Genomic DNA, 17591 nt, shown 5'->3' on the forward strand with positions numbered 1-17591 from the left:
CCTCGATCAGGTCACCCCTCAGTCTTCTCTGCTCCAACGAAAACAACCCAAGTCTATCCAAACCTCTCTTCATCACTTAAATGTTTCATCCCCAGGCAACATCCTGGTGAATCTCTTCTGCACCCCCTCCAGTGCCATCACATCCTTCCTATAATGTGGCGACCAGAACTGCACACAGTACTCCAGCTGTGGCCTCACCAAGGGTCTATACAACTCCAACATCACCTCCCTACTTTTGTAATCTATGCCTCGATTGATAAAGGCAAGTGTCCCATGTGTCTTTTTCACCACCCCCACTAACATGCCCCCTCAGCCTTCAGAGATCTATGGACACACACACGCCAAGGTCCCTTTGTCCCTCAGAACTTCCTAGTGTAGGCCAGGGTGACCCGCAAGGGCAGCCCAGGGTGGGTGACTCCGGGCTGTGGGGCAGAAGGTACCCCCTTTGGGAGCGGTGGCGTGATGCCTGGCACAGCCAAAGAGCTTAAATCCTGCTCGTGCGAAGTGACCTCGGAAGGCGAGATTGAAAACTTGCAAAGATGGGGGTGGGTTGGTGGGTAGGGTGATGGTGGGCGGCAGGTGTGGGGGTTGGGGAGGGGTGGGGTTTTGGGGGGGGAACAGTCGTGGAATCCGCCCGAATTGCATTGACGCCCGGAGAGAACTCCCAAGGGCGAGATCTGCAAAGGAGAAGCTTGGCAACCCTGGTGAGATCGCATCGGGATTATTGTGCACAGTTTCGATCTCCTGACCCATATTTTATTATCCCCCTTTACCATCCCCAACTACTTGCCCTACCCTGCATAATAATAAATGTTCCTGATTGCAATGTTGGCATTTATTTCGAGAGGACTATAATATAAAAGCAGGGATGTGCTGCTGAGGCTTTATAAGGCTCTGGTCAAACCACATTTAGAATATTGTGAGCAATTTTGGGCCCCGTATCTCAAGGAAGGATGTGCTGGCCCTGGAGAGGGTCCAGAGGAGGTTCACGAGAAGGATCCCAGGAATGAAAGGCTTAACATACGAGGAACGTTTGAGGACTCTGGGTCTATACTTGATGGAGTTTAGAAGGATGAGGGGGGGAATCTGATTGAAACTTACAGAATACTGAAAGGCCTGGATAGAGAGGGACGTGGGGAAGATGTTTCCATTAGTAGGAGAGACTCGGACCGGAGGGCACAGCCTCAGAGTAAAGGGAAGACCTTTGAGAACAGAGATGAGGGGAAACTTCTTTAGCCAGAGAGTGGTGAATCGATGGAATTCATTGCCACAGAAGGCTGTGGAGGCCATAGGTCATTGAGTGTATTTAAGACCGAGATAGATAGGTTCTTGATAGGTAAGGGGGATCAAAGGTGACGGGGAGAAGGCAGGAGAATGGGGGTTGAGAAACAGAAATGCAGACTGGGTGACCCGCTTTGCGGAACACCTTCGGTCTGTCCGCAACCATGACCCAGACCTCCCTGTCGCTTGCCATTTCAACACTCCACCCTGCTCTCACGCCCACATGTCCGTCCTTGGCCTGTCTGCAATGTTCCAGTGAAGCTCAACGCAAACTGGAGGAACAGCACCTCATCTTCCGACTAGGCACTTTACAGCCTTCCGAACTGAACATTGAGTTCAACAATTTCAGATCATGAACTCTCTCCTCCATCCCCACCCCCTTTCCAATTCCCCCCCCCCTTTTTTTCCAATAATTTATATAGATTTTTCTTTTCCCCTACTTCCATTATTTTTAAATGTATTTCCATCCATTGTTTTATCTCTACCTTTTAGCCTTTTTCGATTCCTTCCCCACACCCCACTCCCACTAATGCTATCTGTACCTTGCTCGTCCTGCTTTCTACCCTTAATTAGCACATTCCTTTAGATAACATCCTCACCTTCAACACCTCTTTGTCCTTTTTGTCTGTGACATCTTTTGGTTATCTCCACCTATCACTGGCCCTCTATCCAGCTCTTCTTGTCCCACCCACCCCCACTTAAACCAGCTTATATTTCACCCCTTTTCTATTTTTCCATATTTCTGTTGAAGGGTCATTCGGACTCGAAACGTTAACTGTGCTCCTCTCCGCAGATGCTGCCAGACCTGCTGAGTTTTTCCAGGTATTTCTGTTTTTGTTTTGATCTTACATTGCCTCTGCCCTCTACACATGAAAACCACCATCGCTAATATCCAGCCCATCTCATTGAATGTAAATTCTCATTGTATCACCAGCCCCTTTGAACTCCACCTCTTCTAACAATAAAGCCCCTTTCATAGCACCAATTTTATTCGTGATATAAACATATTGCTTGGTCTCCGCTAGCTAGGTGCAAGATTTCACCCCACTTCTCGAATACTCCATTCAAAAAATTCAAATGCACACCTACCTCACTGTTTACACCTCAGAACTTGTACCCATCGAAGCACCCAGACTGACCTATTGTACCGAAACCAGATGGAACACAAAGACTGCGTGCGGACAATTGAAAGCCGAACGCGGTAATAAAAGTGGATTCGTACCCCATACCACGGTTGGAAGGTTGCATCGAGAAAGTGGGACAATCGCAATTTATCACAAAGGTTGACTTGCTCAAAGGGTATTGGCAGGTACCATTTGCTGGAGAGAGCAGAGATATCGGCTTTTGTAACGCCAATTGAGACACACCCACAGACTAAACCTCTATTTTAAAAGAAAAATATTTTCCAATAATATGACATGCATTAATGTATATTAATGACATCCCCCTCCTTATCAAAAAATGAACCACCGTAATGCTAAAAGGCAGCTTCATTTTAATAACCCATCTCACACTATCTCCTATACTTATTACAATACCAGATGCATGCGTTGGCATAACAATATTTATATACAAGTCCTTGGGCATCAACAGAAATCACTCCAGTTCAGTGTCCAGGGTTTTAAAAATGTCCAATTTTCCTTAAACTCTTGATAACGCATCTGCGAACAGATCTTCTCTTCCACCAACATGTACAATCCACAGATTACATGGTTGTAACGACAGACTCCAACTGAAAAGCCTTGCACTTTTGTCTGGAAATTTGTCCAAAAAACTGCCAAGGATTATGGTCTGTATAAACAGATGAATTATTTGCAACGTAAATTTCAAAATGCTGCAACGCTAACACCAAACCCAAAGTCTCTTTTCCGATCGTCGAACATCTCCTCTGTTGTACGTTCAGCTTCTGTGAAAAATTACCCTATATCGGTTTTACAATTCTCCAGTGCCGTCCTCTTGTAACAGTACGGCCCCGATGCCTATATCGCTCGCGCCAACGGCCGTCTTGAATTGCTCGGCATAATTGGGCACTGCCAGTACTGGTGTCGTCGTTGATACGGTTCTCAAACTATCGAATGACTTCTGACACTCCAGTGCCCATTGAAACTTCTTGTGTCCTTTTTAATAATTCAGTCAGTGGACTAGGCACTTGGCTAAGATTCGGTACAAATTTCCAGTAAAACCCACTCATGCCCAGAAATCTCAAAACTCCTCGTTTTGTTGTAGGCCCTGGGAAATCCACGATAGCCTTGACTTTCGCACCCCTCGGAGCCACCTCACCACGTCCGATGGTACGGCCTAGATGCGTAACTTGCGCTTTTGCACATTCACTTTGAGCCGAGTTCATCGCCAGATTAGCTTCTTGTAGTCGAGTAAATAATTCTTCCAGTTGCTGTAAATGCTCCTCCCACGTCTGACTGGAAACGATTAGACCATCAATATAAACAGCACAGTTGCTCAGACCCGCAATTACTTTGAAATGTCGCAGGTGTATTCTTCATACCGAATGGCATGACTTTTAACTGACATAGTCCGTTTGGCATCACAAAAGCCGATATCTCCTTTGCTCTCTCCGGCAACGGTACCTGCCAATCTCCTTTTAGCAAGTCAACCTTTGTGATAAATTTCGATTGTCCCCCTTTCTCGATGCAATCTCCCAACCGTGGTACGGGATATGAATCTGCTCTTGTCACCGCATTCAGCTTTCGATTGTCCACACGCAGTCTTTGTGTTGCACCCGGTTGGGGTACCAGTACAACAGGCAAACTCGAGTTACTGCAACTAGACTCAATTATATCATTTTGAAGCACAAAACCAATTTCTCTTTCTGCTTGTGATAACTTTGCCGGGTTTAATCTATAAGGACGGTGCCTTATTGAAGATGATATTTCTATACATACATCATGTAAGCCTACAACTGTCTCCACAGGAACCAAAGTGAAAAGAACCTCGTTTTGGATTCGGAAGGTGAAAGTGCTTTGCCTGGTGCCTGGTTAAGTCTATGGGTTGCTGTTGCCTTAACGGAGATTAGTTTGGGAATTTGTTGAAAGTTATGAGAGTCGTAATTTGTAGCCATGTGTATATATAGTTTAACCTGTGTAAATGAATAAAATGTTTCAATTAGTTTAATGTAAAACCTCATAAGACAACCCGCCCATTCCAGGTATTAGCCTGGTAAACCTTCTCTGAATTGCTTCCAATGCATTTACATCCTTCCTTAAATAGGGTAACCAATACTGTACACAACACTCCAGATGTGGTCTCACCAGTGCCCTGTACAACTGAAGCATAACCTCCCTACTTTTATGTTCAAGTCCCTTCACAATAAACAATATCGTTCTATTATCTTTCCTAATTACTTGCGCTGCGTGCGTGCTAGCCTTTTGCAATTCATGCACTAGGACACCCAGATCCCTCTGCACCTCAGAGCTCTGCAATCTCTCACCATTTAGATAATACGCTTCATTCTAACCTTCTGTGATTCATGCACTAGTACACCCAGATCCCTCAGCATCTCAGAACTCTGCAATCTCTCATCATTTAGATAATAGGCTCTCCTCTTTCATTCTTCCAGGCAAAATGGACCCAATTTCACGTTTTCCCCACACGATACTCCATTGGCCAGATCTTTGCCCACTCGCTTAACCTTATCCACATCATTTTGTAGCCTCTTTATGTCCCCTTCGCGCCTTACTTTCCTACCTACCGTCGTCACATCAGCAAACTTGGCAACCATCCCTTCCTCCAAGTCATTTGTATCAATGGCAAAGAGCTGACGGCCGACGCAGCACTTGAGCCCTGGGGCACACCACCTGTTACATGTGGCCTGTACAAGTGCTGCACAACAATATTGGCTTTGCTTTGCTCTGTTTGGCTCTGTTTAACTCTGTTTGGCTCTGTCTGGCTCTGTTTGGTTCTGTCTGGCTCTGTTTGGCTCTGACCTGCTCTGTTTGCTTCTGTTTTGCTCTGTTTGGCTCTGTTTTGCTCTGTTTGGCCCTGTTTGCCTCTGTTTTGCTCTGTTTGGCTCTGTTTGTCTCTGTCTGGCTCTGTTTGCCTCTGTCTGGCTCTGTTTGCCTCTGTTTTGCTCTGTTTGCCTCTGTTTTGCTCTGCTTGCCTCTGTTTTGCTCTGTTTGCCTCTGTTTTGATCTGTTTGCCTCTGTTTTGCTCTGTTTGCCTCTGTTTTGCTCTGTTTGCCTCTGTTTGGATCTGTTTGCCTCTGTTTTGCTCTGTTTTGCTCTGTTTACCTCTGTTTGCCTCTGTTTTGATCTTTTTGCCTCTGTTTTGCTCTGTTTGTACAACTTCTGCACAACAATAAAAATAAATAAATCAAAGCAACCAAGCTTTATTCATTTTAATGGGAGCTAAACACCAGCACTATTGATGGCTCTGAGCCCGAAGAAAGTAGAGGGCGAGCTGCAATATAACATGGGAAAGCCATTGGCGTGAAGTGAACCAACAGGGTCAATGGTAAGACACTAGCCAAGTGTTACATGGTGGCAGCGAGGAGGTGGGGCCAGCGTAGGGTCCCGCCCCCCTCCCAGCTGCCAATGGTTGGAGGACCCGGGCCGCCTCGCGCGGTATGACCGGCGCCGCCCCCTTTCTTTCCCATCGAGCTCCGCCCCGCTCTGCTGCCATTGGCTGAAGGACCCACGCGGGTCCGTCGAGCACCGTCCCCTTTCGGCCCCACCCATTCGAGCCACGCCTCCATTGGTTGAAGGACCCGTGCCGCCTGCGCGGGGTCTCGCCGAGCACCGCCCCACCCATTCGAGCCACGCTTCGCACTGCTGCCATTGGTTGAAGGGCGCGTGTCGCCGCGCGGTGTCCCGCCGAACACCGCCCCCTTCTTGCCACACCCATTCGAGCCACGCCTCCCTCTGCTGCTATTGGTTGAAGGACACGTGCAGCCCGTGCGGTGTCCCGCCGAGCACCGCCCCCTATCTGCTCCATCCATTCGAGCCACGCCTCGCTCTGCTACCATTGGTTGAAGGGCCCGTGCCGCCCGCCGAGCACCGCCCCCTTTCTGCCGAATCCATTCGAGCCACGCCTCGCTCTGCTGCCATTGGCTGAACGACGCGTGCTCCCTGCCCCAGCACAGACTGGAGCCCCGCCCCCTCAGCTGCTATTGGTTGAAGGGCCCCCCGGTGCCGCCAGCGCCAACCTCCGGGGCTTCCCATTGGTCAGAATCCACGTCAATCAGGAGGCGGACCCGCCCCGCCCCCTCAGCGACGCCACGTGAGCGCGCGGCGCGGCTTCCGTTGGTTCAACGGCCGCGCAGCGGGGGGAGGGGTGAGAGAAGACGCTTCGCCGCCGGGACTCTACAGGTCTGGCATTTTATGTGAATTTAATTTCTTTATCGTTAGTCATTTCTTTCTCGCCGGTCCACGTCTCTCCGAGGAAGTTGTTTCCTCTGCCCTCGCCCGCTCAGATTTTCAACGGGCGACGGCGAGTGTCGCGCATGCGTTGTGCCCAACGACTAGGGGGGGGGGGGGGCGGAAGAGAGGCACCTGCGCAGTGAGGCCGGGTCTGGGGCGCTTGCGTAGTGAGGCGGGACCAGCGGCGCCTGCGCGTTGAGCTAAGGACCCGGGGTGCGCCTGCGCAGTAGCGGCCGCCGCTAGCTGAATAGAGCGGTTTCTGAGGCGCGTGGCATTGTGGGTAACTCGACCGCCATTAACGCCCCCTTCTCCAACACCCCCTTCTCCATCCTGAGCCTTTTCATTATTCGTCGACGGGATTGTTCTACAATCGGATTACACAGGATTTTTTTTTTTTCTCTTATTAACTCACGGGGATGTGAGCCACGTTGGCCGGGCCCATCTCTAATTGCCCCCTTGAGAAGGTGGTGGTGAGCTGCCTTCTTGAACCGCTGCAGTCCCCTGTGGTGTAGGTACACCCACAGCGCTGTTAGGGAGGGAGTTCCAGGATTTTGTCCCTGTGGTGTAGGTACACCCACTCCCCACGACACATTACGGCGACACTTTCATGTTTGCGGGGGGTGGTGGCACGAGCCATAAAGTCCCATGCCTTCTCCCCGTAACCCCGCACATTCTCCCTTTCCGGATAACAATCCGCTTCCCTCTCGCTCGCCTCCAATGAACCTGCCCCCAACCTCACCCCCCAACACTCTCAGACAGCGCCTTCCAGACCCGGACCACTCGCTGCGTGAAAAAGTTTCTCCTCGTGTTTACCGATCGCCTCGAACCCCGCGTCCCTCCGCTTCCGCATCCTCCCGCCAACGGGAACGGTTTGATTGTGGGGCGGGGGTGGAGGGAGCCTGAAAGGGGCGAGGGTGGGGCAGGGTGGGCCGGTCGTCCTGTACTCAAACTGCACGCCCGCCACCGGGTCTGACGCGTGCCCAGGAGCGGCCGAAGAACGCGGCCTTGCCCCAGGTGCGCCCAGGAACGGGTCAAACCGGAAACCCGGGGTGAAGCGCGTCCCTGGGAAAGCCCGGGTCATGGTGACAGGTATGAGCAGGGAGAATGCAGAAGGAGGGCCACGCTTGGCCTTTTCCCCGTCCCCCTCCTTCAGGTCATACGAACGTACGAGATACGGAGCAGGAGTAGGCCACAGGAGGAGCAGGGGGTTTATCCAGTTCCCTCTTGAATGCCTAACGAGCGACACCCAACACCTTATGACGAGTTCCACTCTCCCGCCTTCTCCCCATAAACCTGAACGTTCTTCCTTTCCGGATAACAACCCAATCTATCCCAAGTTTTCTTTTTAATTCACTCTTCCGCGTGATGCAAGCGCCGCTGGCAAGGCCGGCATTTGTTTGCCTGTCCCTAATTGCTTCTTGAACTGAGCGGCTTGCTTCTGCCATTTCAGAGGGGCAGTTAAGAGTCAGCCACGTCGCTGTGGGATCTGGAGTCACATGTAGGCCAGACCAGGTAAGGACGGCAGATTTCCCTCCCCTGAAGGACGTGAGTGAACCAGATGGGGGTTTTTTAACGACAATCGACGCTAATTGTCGTGGTCACCATCACTGAGGCTAACTTTATAATTCCAGATGAATTAATGAGTAAATCCGCAATTATAAAACTAGTCTCGGCGATGGCAGCCAGGACAACTATCGTAAAAACGACAAAGGTTCATAATGTCCTTTAGGGAAGCAACTATAAACCAGGAAATGAAAGTGGGGAAGGAAGTCAGGAAAAACTACAGCCACCAGAGAAGTGGTACTGAGCAAGTTGTGGACTGACCAGAGCCCAGGTCCTGATGGACTTCACCCTAGGGTCTTAAAAGAAGTGTCCAGTGAGATAATTGATGCATTGGTTTTAGTTTTCCAAAGCTCCCTAGATTCGGGGAAGGTCCCATTAGATTGGAAGATTAAAAAATGTAACTCCGTTATTCAAAATTGGGGAGAGAGAGAGAAAGCGGGAAACTACAGGCCAGTTAGCTTAACATCTGTCATGGGGAAAATGCTAGAAGCTGTTGTTAAAGATGTTATAGCAGGGCACTTGGATAAGCTCACGGTCATCAGGCAGAGTCCACATGGTTTTGTGAAAGGGAAATCGTATTTAGCCGACTGATTGGGGTTATTTGAGGAAGTAACATGTGTTTGCAGATTAGGGGGAACCGGTGGATGTACTGTACTTAGATTTCCAGAAGGCATTTGATAAAGTGCCACATCAAAGGTTATTGTGGACAATAAAAGCACGTGGTGCCGGGGGTAACATATTAGCCTGGATGGAAGATTGGCTGGCTAACAAGGAGCAGAGAGTAGGCATAAATGGGTCTTTTTCAGGTTGGCAGGATGTAATGAGTGGTGTGCCACAGGGATCAGCGCTGGGACCTCAACTGTTTACAATTTATACAAATGACTTGGATGAAGGGATGGATGGGGGATGGTTGCCAAATTTTCTGATGACACAAAGACAGGTAGGAAAGTAAGCTGTGAAGACGACATAAGGAGGCTACAAAAAGATATAGGCAGGTTAAGTGAGTGGGCAAAGATCTGGCAAGTGGAGCATAATGTGGGAAAATGTGAAATTGTCCAATTTTGGCAGGAAGAATAAAAGGGAAACATATTATCTAAATGGTGAGAGATTGCAGAGCTCTGAGATGCAGAGGGATCTGGGTGTCCTAGTGCATGAATCCAGAAGGTTAGTATGAAGCGTATTATCTAAATGGTGAGAGATTGCAGAGCTCTGAGGTGCAGAGGGATCTGGGTGTCCTAGTGCATGAATCACAGAAGGTTAGTGTGAAGCGTATTATCTAAGCGGTGAGAGATTGCAGAGCTCTGAGGTGCAGAGGGATCTGGGTGTCCTAGTGCAGGAATCACAGAAGGTTAGTATGAAGCGTATTATCGAAATGGTGAGAGATTGCAGAGCTCTGAGGTGCAGAGGGATCTGGGTGTCCTAGTGCATGAATCACAGAAGGTTAGTATGAAGCGTATTATCTAAGTGGTGAGAGATTGCAGAGCTCTGAGGTGCAGAGGGATCTGGGTGTCCTAGTGCATGAATCACTAAAGGCCGGTTTGCAGGTACAGCGGGTCATTAGGAAAGCTAATAGAAAGTTATCATTTATTGTGAGGGGGAATTGAATATAAAAGTAGAGAGGTTATGCTTCAGTTGTACAGGGCAGTGGTGAGACCACATCTGGAGTGTTGTGTACAGAGTTGGTCTCCTTATTTAAGGAAGGATGTAAATGCGTTGGAAGCAGTTCAGAGAAGGTTTACCAGACTAACACCAGGAATGAGTGTGTTGTCTTATGAGGGAAGGTTGGACAGGTTAGGTTTGTATCCGCTGGAGTTCAGAAGAGTGAGAGGCGACTCGATTGAAACCTTTAAGATCCTGAGGGAGTCTTGGACAGGGTGGGATGTGGAGAGGATGTTTCCTCTTGTGGGAGAATCTAGAACGAGGCGGGGGGTCACTGCTTAAAAATAAGGGGTCACCCATTTAGGACAGAGATGAGGAGAAATGTTTTCACCCAGAGGGTGGTGAATGTTTGGAACTCTCTTACCCAAAAGGTGGTGGGAAGCGGAGTCTTGGAATATTTTGAAGGCAGAGGTGGATAGATTCTGGGTAAGCAAGGGGGTGAAAGGTTATCAAGGGATAGGTGGGTGCAGATTTCAGGTGACTATCAGATCAGCCATGACCTTATTGAAAGGGGGAGCAGGGCTCGAGGGGCCGAGTGGCCTCCTCCTGCTCCTTGTTCGTATGTTTGTGAATCTGCCGCCCTCACCCGGTCTGGCCTACATGTGACTCCAGCCCCACAGCGACGTGTCCGATTCTTAACATCCCCCCCCATCGAAATGGCCGAGCGAGCCCGCTCAGCTCGAGGGGCTGTTAGGGACGGGCAACAAACGCTGGCCGAGCCGGCGACGCCCACGCGAGGGAACAAAGGGGGAACGAGCTCTCTCCTCACTGACGGTAACGATTGGTTTTGTAGGAGATGAGGAGGCGGGCACTCGCGGGACGGCGAGCTGAAGCGACCGCCGCCCGGACCAGACAGGCTTGCTCGAAGATCGGTGAACCACGGGATTCGGGGACGGCCTGCCCGCCAGAAAAGATGTCCGACTTTGGAGAGACGGTGTGACACGCGGAGAGAGAGAGAGAGAGAACGTCGAGCGGTGACACAGCCTGGACACATCACTTTCGGGCAGGACGAGATTGCAACAGTGGGGAGAGGTTGCGTGTGCGCGTGTGTGTGTGAGTGCGTGTGCATGTGTGTGTGAGCGAGTGTTGAGCGTGCACGTGTGTGTGAGCACATGTGTGTGAGCATGTATGTGTGAGCATGAGTTCATGTGAGCGTGAGTGTGAGTTCATGTGAGTGTGTGTGTGTGTGTGTGTATGTGAGCGTACACGTGTGTGTGAGCGGGTGTGTTTGTGAGCGTGCACGTGTGTGTGAGCGGGTGTGTGTGTGTGAGCGTGCACGTGTGTGTGAGCGGATGTGTGTGTGAGCGGGTGTGTGTGTGAGCGTGCACGTGTGTGTGAGCGGGTGTGTGTGTGAGCGAGCATGTGTGTGTGAGCACGTGTGTGTGTGAGCGTGAGTTCATGTGAGCGTGTGTGTGAGCATGTGCGTGTGTGTGAGCACGTGTGTGTTCATGTGAGTGTGTGTGCATGCGTGTGTGAGCGTGTGTGTGTGTGTGTGAGCGTGTGTGTGTGTGTGTGAGCGTGTGAGCTGTGTCCTCGGGGCGATGGCAGGCAGCGCGGGTGCTGGTGCGGCTGAGGGGCCGTTCAGGTGCTCGCAGTGCGGGAAGGGCTTCAGCCGCTCGTCCAACCTGCTGACCCACCAGCGGGTCCACACCGGCGAGCGGCCCTTCGCCTGCCCCCTGTGCGGCAAGGACTTCGCCCAGTCCTCCCACCTGCTGAGGCACCGGCGGGTCCACACGGGCGAGAGGCTCTTCCCCTGCTCCCTGTGCGGCAAGCGCTTTGCCCAGTCCTCCCACCTGCTGCGGCACCAGCGGGTCCACGCCGGCTCGGGGCCCCGGGTCTGCCCCGAGTGCGGGCGGCGTTTCACCGGCCCCGGCGAGCTGGAGTCCCACCGGCGGGCGGCCCACCCCTCCGCCCGGCCCTTCGAGTGCTCGTCCTGCGACCAGCGCTTCTCCCGCTCCTACGACCTGCTGGCCCACCAGCGGGTCCACACCGGGGAGCGGCCCTTCGCCTGCCCCGTCTGCGGCAAGCGCTTTGCCCAGTCCTCCTACCTGACCACGCACCGGCGCACCCACACGGGCGAGCGGCCCTTCCAGTGCCCCGTGTGCGGGCGGAGATTCGCCGACTCGTCCAACCTGGCCTCGCACCGACGCACCCACCCGGAGGCAGCGGCCCTTTAAGAGCTGGGAAAAGAGGCTGTTTCCCAGCTCCCGGCCGGGCACGCTATTCCTCGTCCCTTCCAATGGCGCGAGAGTGCCCCCCGGCTCGATTACGGACCACAGGTGACACCTTTCGATGAATAATGCCAAAAACGGGAGGCCTGTTTGCCAAAGCGTTCTGACAAATGCCAGAATACCAAATTTCAGACAGTTGGGAGCACCGTGTATGGTTCCAGTCTCCGTATCACACTGGGAGCACCGTGTACAGTTCCGGTCTCCGTATCGCACCGGGAGCACCGTGTACAGTTCCGGTCTCCGTATCGCACCGGGAGCACCGTGTACAGTTCCGGTCTCGGTATCGCACCGGGAGCACCGTGTACAGTTCCGGTCTCCGTATCACACTGGGAGCACCATGTACAGTTCCGGTCTCCGTATCACACTGGGAGCACCGTGTACAGTTCCAGTCTCTGTATCGCACTGGGAGCACCATGTACAGTTCCGGTCTCCGTATCGCACCGGGAGCACCGTGAACAGTTCCGGTCTCCGTATCGCACTGGGAGCACCGTGTACAGTTCCGGTCTCCGTATCACACCGGGAGCACTGTGTACAGTTCCGGTCTCCGTATCACACTGGGAGCACCGTGTACAGTTCCGGTCTCCGTATCGCACTGGGAGCACCGTGTACCGTTCCGGTCTCCGTATCACACCGGGAGCACTGTGTACAGTTCCGGTCTCCATATCGCACTGGGAGCACCGTGTACAGTTCCGGTCTCTGTATCGCACAGGGAGCACCGTGTACAGTTCCTGTCTCCGTATCGCACTGGGAGCACCGTGTACCGTTCCGGTCTCCGTATCACACCGGGAGCACTGTGTACAGTTCCGGTCTCCGTATCGCACTGGGAGCACCGTGTACAGTTCCGGTCTCTGTATCGCACAGGGAGCACCGTGTACAGTTCTGGTCTCCGTAGCGCACCGGGAGCACCGTGTACAGTTCCGGTCTCCGTATCACACCGGGAGCACCATGTACAGTTCCGGTCTCCGTATCACACTGGGAGCACCGTGTACAGTTCCAGTCTCCGTATCACACCGGGAGCACCGTGTACAGTTCCGGTCTCCGTATCGCACCGGGAGCACCGTGTACAGTTCCGGTCTCCGTATCACACTGGGAGCACCGTGTACAGTTCCAGTCTCCGTATCACACTGGGAGCACCGTGTACAGTTCCGATCTCCGTATCGCACCGGGAGCACTGTGTACAGTTCCGGTCTCCGTATCACACCGGGAGCACCGTGTACAGTTCCGGTCTCCGTATTGCACCGGGAGCACTGTGTACAGTTCCGGTCTCCGTATCGCACTGGGAGCCCCGTGTACAGTTCCGGTCTCCATATCACACTGGGAGCACCATGTACAGTTCCGGTCTCCGTGTCACACTGGGAGCACCGTGTACAGTTCCGGTCTCCGTATCACACCGGGAGCACTGTGTACAGTTCCGGTCTCCGTATCACATTGGGAGCACCGTGTACAGTTCCGGTCTCCGTATCACACTGGGAGCACCGTGTACAGTTCCGGTCTCCGTATCACACTGGGAACACCGTGTACAGTTCCGGTCTCCGTATCACATTGGGAGCACCGTGTACAGTTCCGGTCTCCGTATCACACTGGGAACACCGTGTACAGTTCCGGTCTCCGTATCACATTGGGAGCACCGTGTACAGTTCCGGTCTCCGTATCACACTGGGAGCACCGTGTACAGTTCCGGTCTCCGTATCGCACTGGGAGCACCGTGTACAGTTCCGGTCTCCGTATCACACTGGGAGCACCGTTCTGCAGCGTGCAGGGTTGGGAGGTTGTGATTGACATGAGCTGCGGACCAATCAGAAGGGATGAAACGGTGGCAGCCGGCCAGTCCAAGTGAGGCTGCTGGTCCTCCAACCAATAGTGTTGCAGAGTGGGGGGGGCGGGGGCGGGACCTGGACTGGTGACGTTAGTGGGTGCAAGTCACTCCCTCCCTCCCTCCCTTTTCCCATTGTCTGAGGAAGTTCCAGAAGGGGCAGTCTGGGTCTGGGGTAAGGCCCTGATAGGGGTTGTGGGCTTTCGTTTAGTGTAAATTCTTTTGACCAAGATAATTGACTGAGATGCCCTGCAGGAACTCGCCAAGGCTCCTTCGACAGCACCTTCCAAACTCACGACTGCTACCATCTAGAAGGATAAGGGCAGCAGACACATGGGGAACACCCACCACCTGGAAGTTCCCCCTCCGAGCCCCTCACCATTCCGACTTGGAAATATATCGGCCATTCCTTCACTGTTGCTGGGTCAAAATCCTGGAGCTCCCTCCCTAACAACACTGTGGGTGTACCTACACCACAGGGACAAAATCCTGGAACTCCCTAACAGCGCCGTGGGTGTACCTACACCACAGGGGACAAAATCATGGAACTCCCTCCCTAACAGCGCCGTGGGTGTACCTACACCACAGGGGACTGCAGCGGTTCAAGAAGGCAGCTCACCCACCACCTTCTCAAGGGGCAATTATGGAAGGGCAATAAATGTTGGGCCCGGCCCAGCGACGCCCACATCCCGTCAATGAACCAAGGAAAGAATGCATTACTTTCAATAAAATGGCATCAAGGAGCCCGAGCAAAACTGGAGTCAATGGGAATCAGGGGGAAAATTCTCTGCTGGTTGGAGTCATACCAAGCACAAAGGAAGATGGTTGTGGTTGTCGGAGGTCAGACATCTCAGCTCCAGGACATCACTGCAGGGTTCCTCAGGGTTAGTGTCCTCGGCCCAACCATCTTCAGTTGCTTCATCAATGACCTTCCTTCCATCAGAAGGTCAGAAGTGGGGATGTTCGCTGATGGTTGCACAATGTTCAGCACCATTCACGACTCCTCAGATACTGAAGCAGCCCTGTGTCCAAATGCAGCAAGACCTGGACAATATCCAGGCTTGGGCTGACAAGTGGCAAGTAACATTCACGCCACACAAGTGCCAGGCAATGACCATCTCCAACAAGAGAGAATCCAATCATCGCCCCCTTGACATTCAATGGCATTTCCATCGCTGAATCCTCCCCACTATCAACATCTTGGGGGTTACCATTGACCAGAAACTGTACTGGACCAGCCATATAAATACTGTGGCTACAAGAGCAGGTCAGAGGCTGGGAATCCTGCGGAGAGTAACTCACCTCCTGACTCCCCAAAGCCTGTCCACCATCTACAAGGCACAAGTCAGGAGTGTGATGGGATACTCCCCACTTGCCTCGATGAGTGCAGCTCCCACAACACTCAAGAAGCTCGACACCGTCCAGGACAAAGCAGCCCCCGCTTGATCGGCACCCCATCCACAAACATTCACTCCCTCCACCACCGACGCACAGTAGCAGCAGTGTGTGTACCATCTACAAGATGCACTGCAGCAACTCGCCAAGGCTCCTTCGACAGCACCTTCCAAACCCACGACTGCTACCATCTAGAAGGACAAGGGGAGCAGACACTTGGGGAACACCCACCACCTGGAAGTTCCCCTCCGAGCCCCTCACCATCCCGACTTGGAAATATATCGGCCGTTGCTTCACTGTCGCTGGGTCAAAATCCTGGAACTCCCTCCCTAACAGCGCTGTGGGTGTACCTACACCACATGGACATAATCCTGGAACTCCCTCCCCAACAGCGCTGTGGGTGTACCTACACCACAGGGACAAAATACTGAAACTCCCTCCCTAACAGCGCCGTGGGTGTACCTACACCACAGGGTCAAAATCCTGGAACTCCCTCCCTAACAGTGCCGTGGGTGTACCTACACCACAGGGACAAAATCCTGGAACTCCCTCCCTAACAGCGCCGTGGATGTACCTACACCACAGGGGACTGCAGTGGGTCAGGAAGGCAGCTCACCCACCACCTTCTCGAGGGGCAATTAGGGATTGTCAATAAATGCTGGGCCCGGCCAGCGACCCCCACATGCCGTAAACAAATAAAAAAATATTGCTTTACATTTAATAAAATGGGGGGAAAAGATGCTTTAATTGATCATCGAAACTGCAACTTTCTATATTCTACTAAACAACTCGTCGGTTTGTAGTCCAAACGTGAGTTTTGCAGAACGGAGAGACGTGTCACCAAATTTCTTTTTGCCTTGCACTCACGAGGACAAATGCAAGAACGCCAAATTTTGAACTCTCACAACAATTTATACCGCTGGAGAAAAGGGTGCCGATTGGTTGACAAGCTGACTCTGACTGGCCGGGAGGCATTGCCGCGGAGGAAGTAATGGGGAGCTGTACGCTCCCCGGGCTCCTGGGTAATTCATAAAAATGCCCCGGGGAATGGGTCCCTGCGTATGCATGTAGGCCTCTTTCTCTCTTGGGCAACGTGTCTCTCATTTCGATGTTATTCCAAAAGTCATGTCCTCTATTACAAATTGCGGGCACAAGAGGCGGCCCACTCAGTCTCTCCCTCCGCTTGTTCCACCACCCTTTGGTGAGACGGTGGCTGATCAGCCATCCATGTTCGCATACCCATATCCCTCAGTATCTTTTGATTATCCAGAAAATCCACCCACCTTTGAATTTAAAATCAATCGATCCAGCCTCAATTGCCGTTTGCGGAAGGGTGCTCCAAGCTTCTACCTCCCTTGGTGTGCGGAAGCGATTCCTCATTTCACTCCTGCAGGGTCTGGCGCTAATTTTTAAGACTCTGTACCCCTCCCCCCACAGCAAAGTGCTCTGACCCCTCCCCAGCCAGAGGAGAGAGGATAGATTGGGTGAAACTCGCCGCTCCCCTTCGTATCTTGAAAAGCTCAATCAAACCAGCTCTCAGCCGTCTCAATTCCAGGGAATACATCCCTACTCCCTCCAAGGCCAGCATATCCTCCCTAAGGAATAATCAGCTCTCACCCGGAAGGTTACTCAGTACTGGTCTGGAGCGTCGGCCGAGATATTAGGCTCACTCACCACCTTCCAACCTGCTGCAGACTGAGCTGCAGCCAATACTGCAAGAGCCCCACACACAGCTTGTCGTGCCTTCTGAACCTTCAAATAACCGTGCAGGCAGTAGCAAGGCTCCCTCCCTCGGCTCAACGCACTTGCTGAAGCTTTTAAGAAAACCCGAAGGGAGCTTCCAAGTTGGCACGCTCTCGCCTCCCTTGAACTAGCCCCCACCCCCCCACCACCGCCTAACTTGATCAGTACGAATTCAGCGAACGGTATTCCGGCCGCCAAAGCTGTGAGAGGCACAGCGTGTTTTTAAGCTGTGCCGACGTGCGAGACACGCGTATCAAACAGCCCAGGTTACGGTGGAGGGCTGAGACTTTCAAGTGGCACGTTAAATGGAATAATCTCACACCGTGAATATACACTAAATAGTGCAATTTTAAAAACGGTACAGGAACTGAGGGACCAGCGAGCTGTCTTATATACATTGTCGCGAATCCTTCAATGATGGAAAATGGTTGACCTTCACGGGCGGAGAACATTCTGGAAGAATTTGTGTGTTTTTTTTTAAAAGACGCTGCCCCTTAAAGGGCCGACGCTCGGACCCTGGTGGTCGCCGCTGCT

General features: G+C 52.4%; 1 protein-coding gene and 1 long non-coding RNA gene across 2 annotated transcripts in view; one reads left to right on the plus strand and one right to left on the minus strand.

Moving 5' to 3' along the window:
* The window catches only part of LOC144673428 (uncharacterized), a 35456-nt gene extending 23404 nt beyond the window's left edge, over positions 1-12052 (plus strand). The window contains exon 5 of the mRNA XM_078535271.1: positions 11424-12052. Coding sequence (XP_078391397.1) covers positions 11424-12052 — 629 coding nt within the window. The remainder of the gene's footprint in view (positions 1-11423) is intronic.
* A 2013-nt stretch (positions 12053-14065) lies between these two features.
* LOC144673433 (uncharacterized) lies at positions 14066-15595 on the minus strand. The gene is made up of 2 exons (XR_013574311.1): positions 15503-15595; positions 14066-14217 (listed from the first exon to the last, which is right to left on the minus strand). It is a non-coding gene; the product is annotated as an uncharacterized LOC144673433 (long non-coding RNA).
* Positions 15596-17591: the final 1996 nt, after the last annotated feature.

Source organism: Cetorhinus maximus, unplaced genomic scaffold (genome assembly GCF_964194155.1).
Source record: "Cetorhinus maximus unplaced genomic scaffold, sCetMax3.hap1.1 HAP1_SCAFFOLD_363, whole genome shotgun sequence".
Lineage (NCBI taxonomy): Eukaryota > Metazoa > Chordata > Chondrichthyes > Lamniformes > Cetorhinidae > Cetorhinus > Cetorhinus maximus.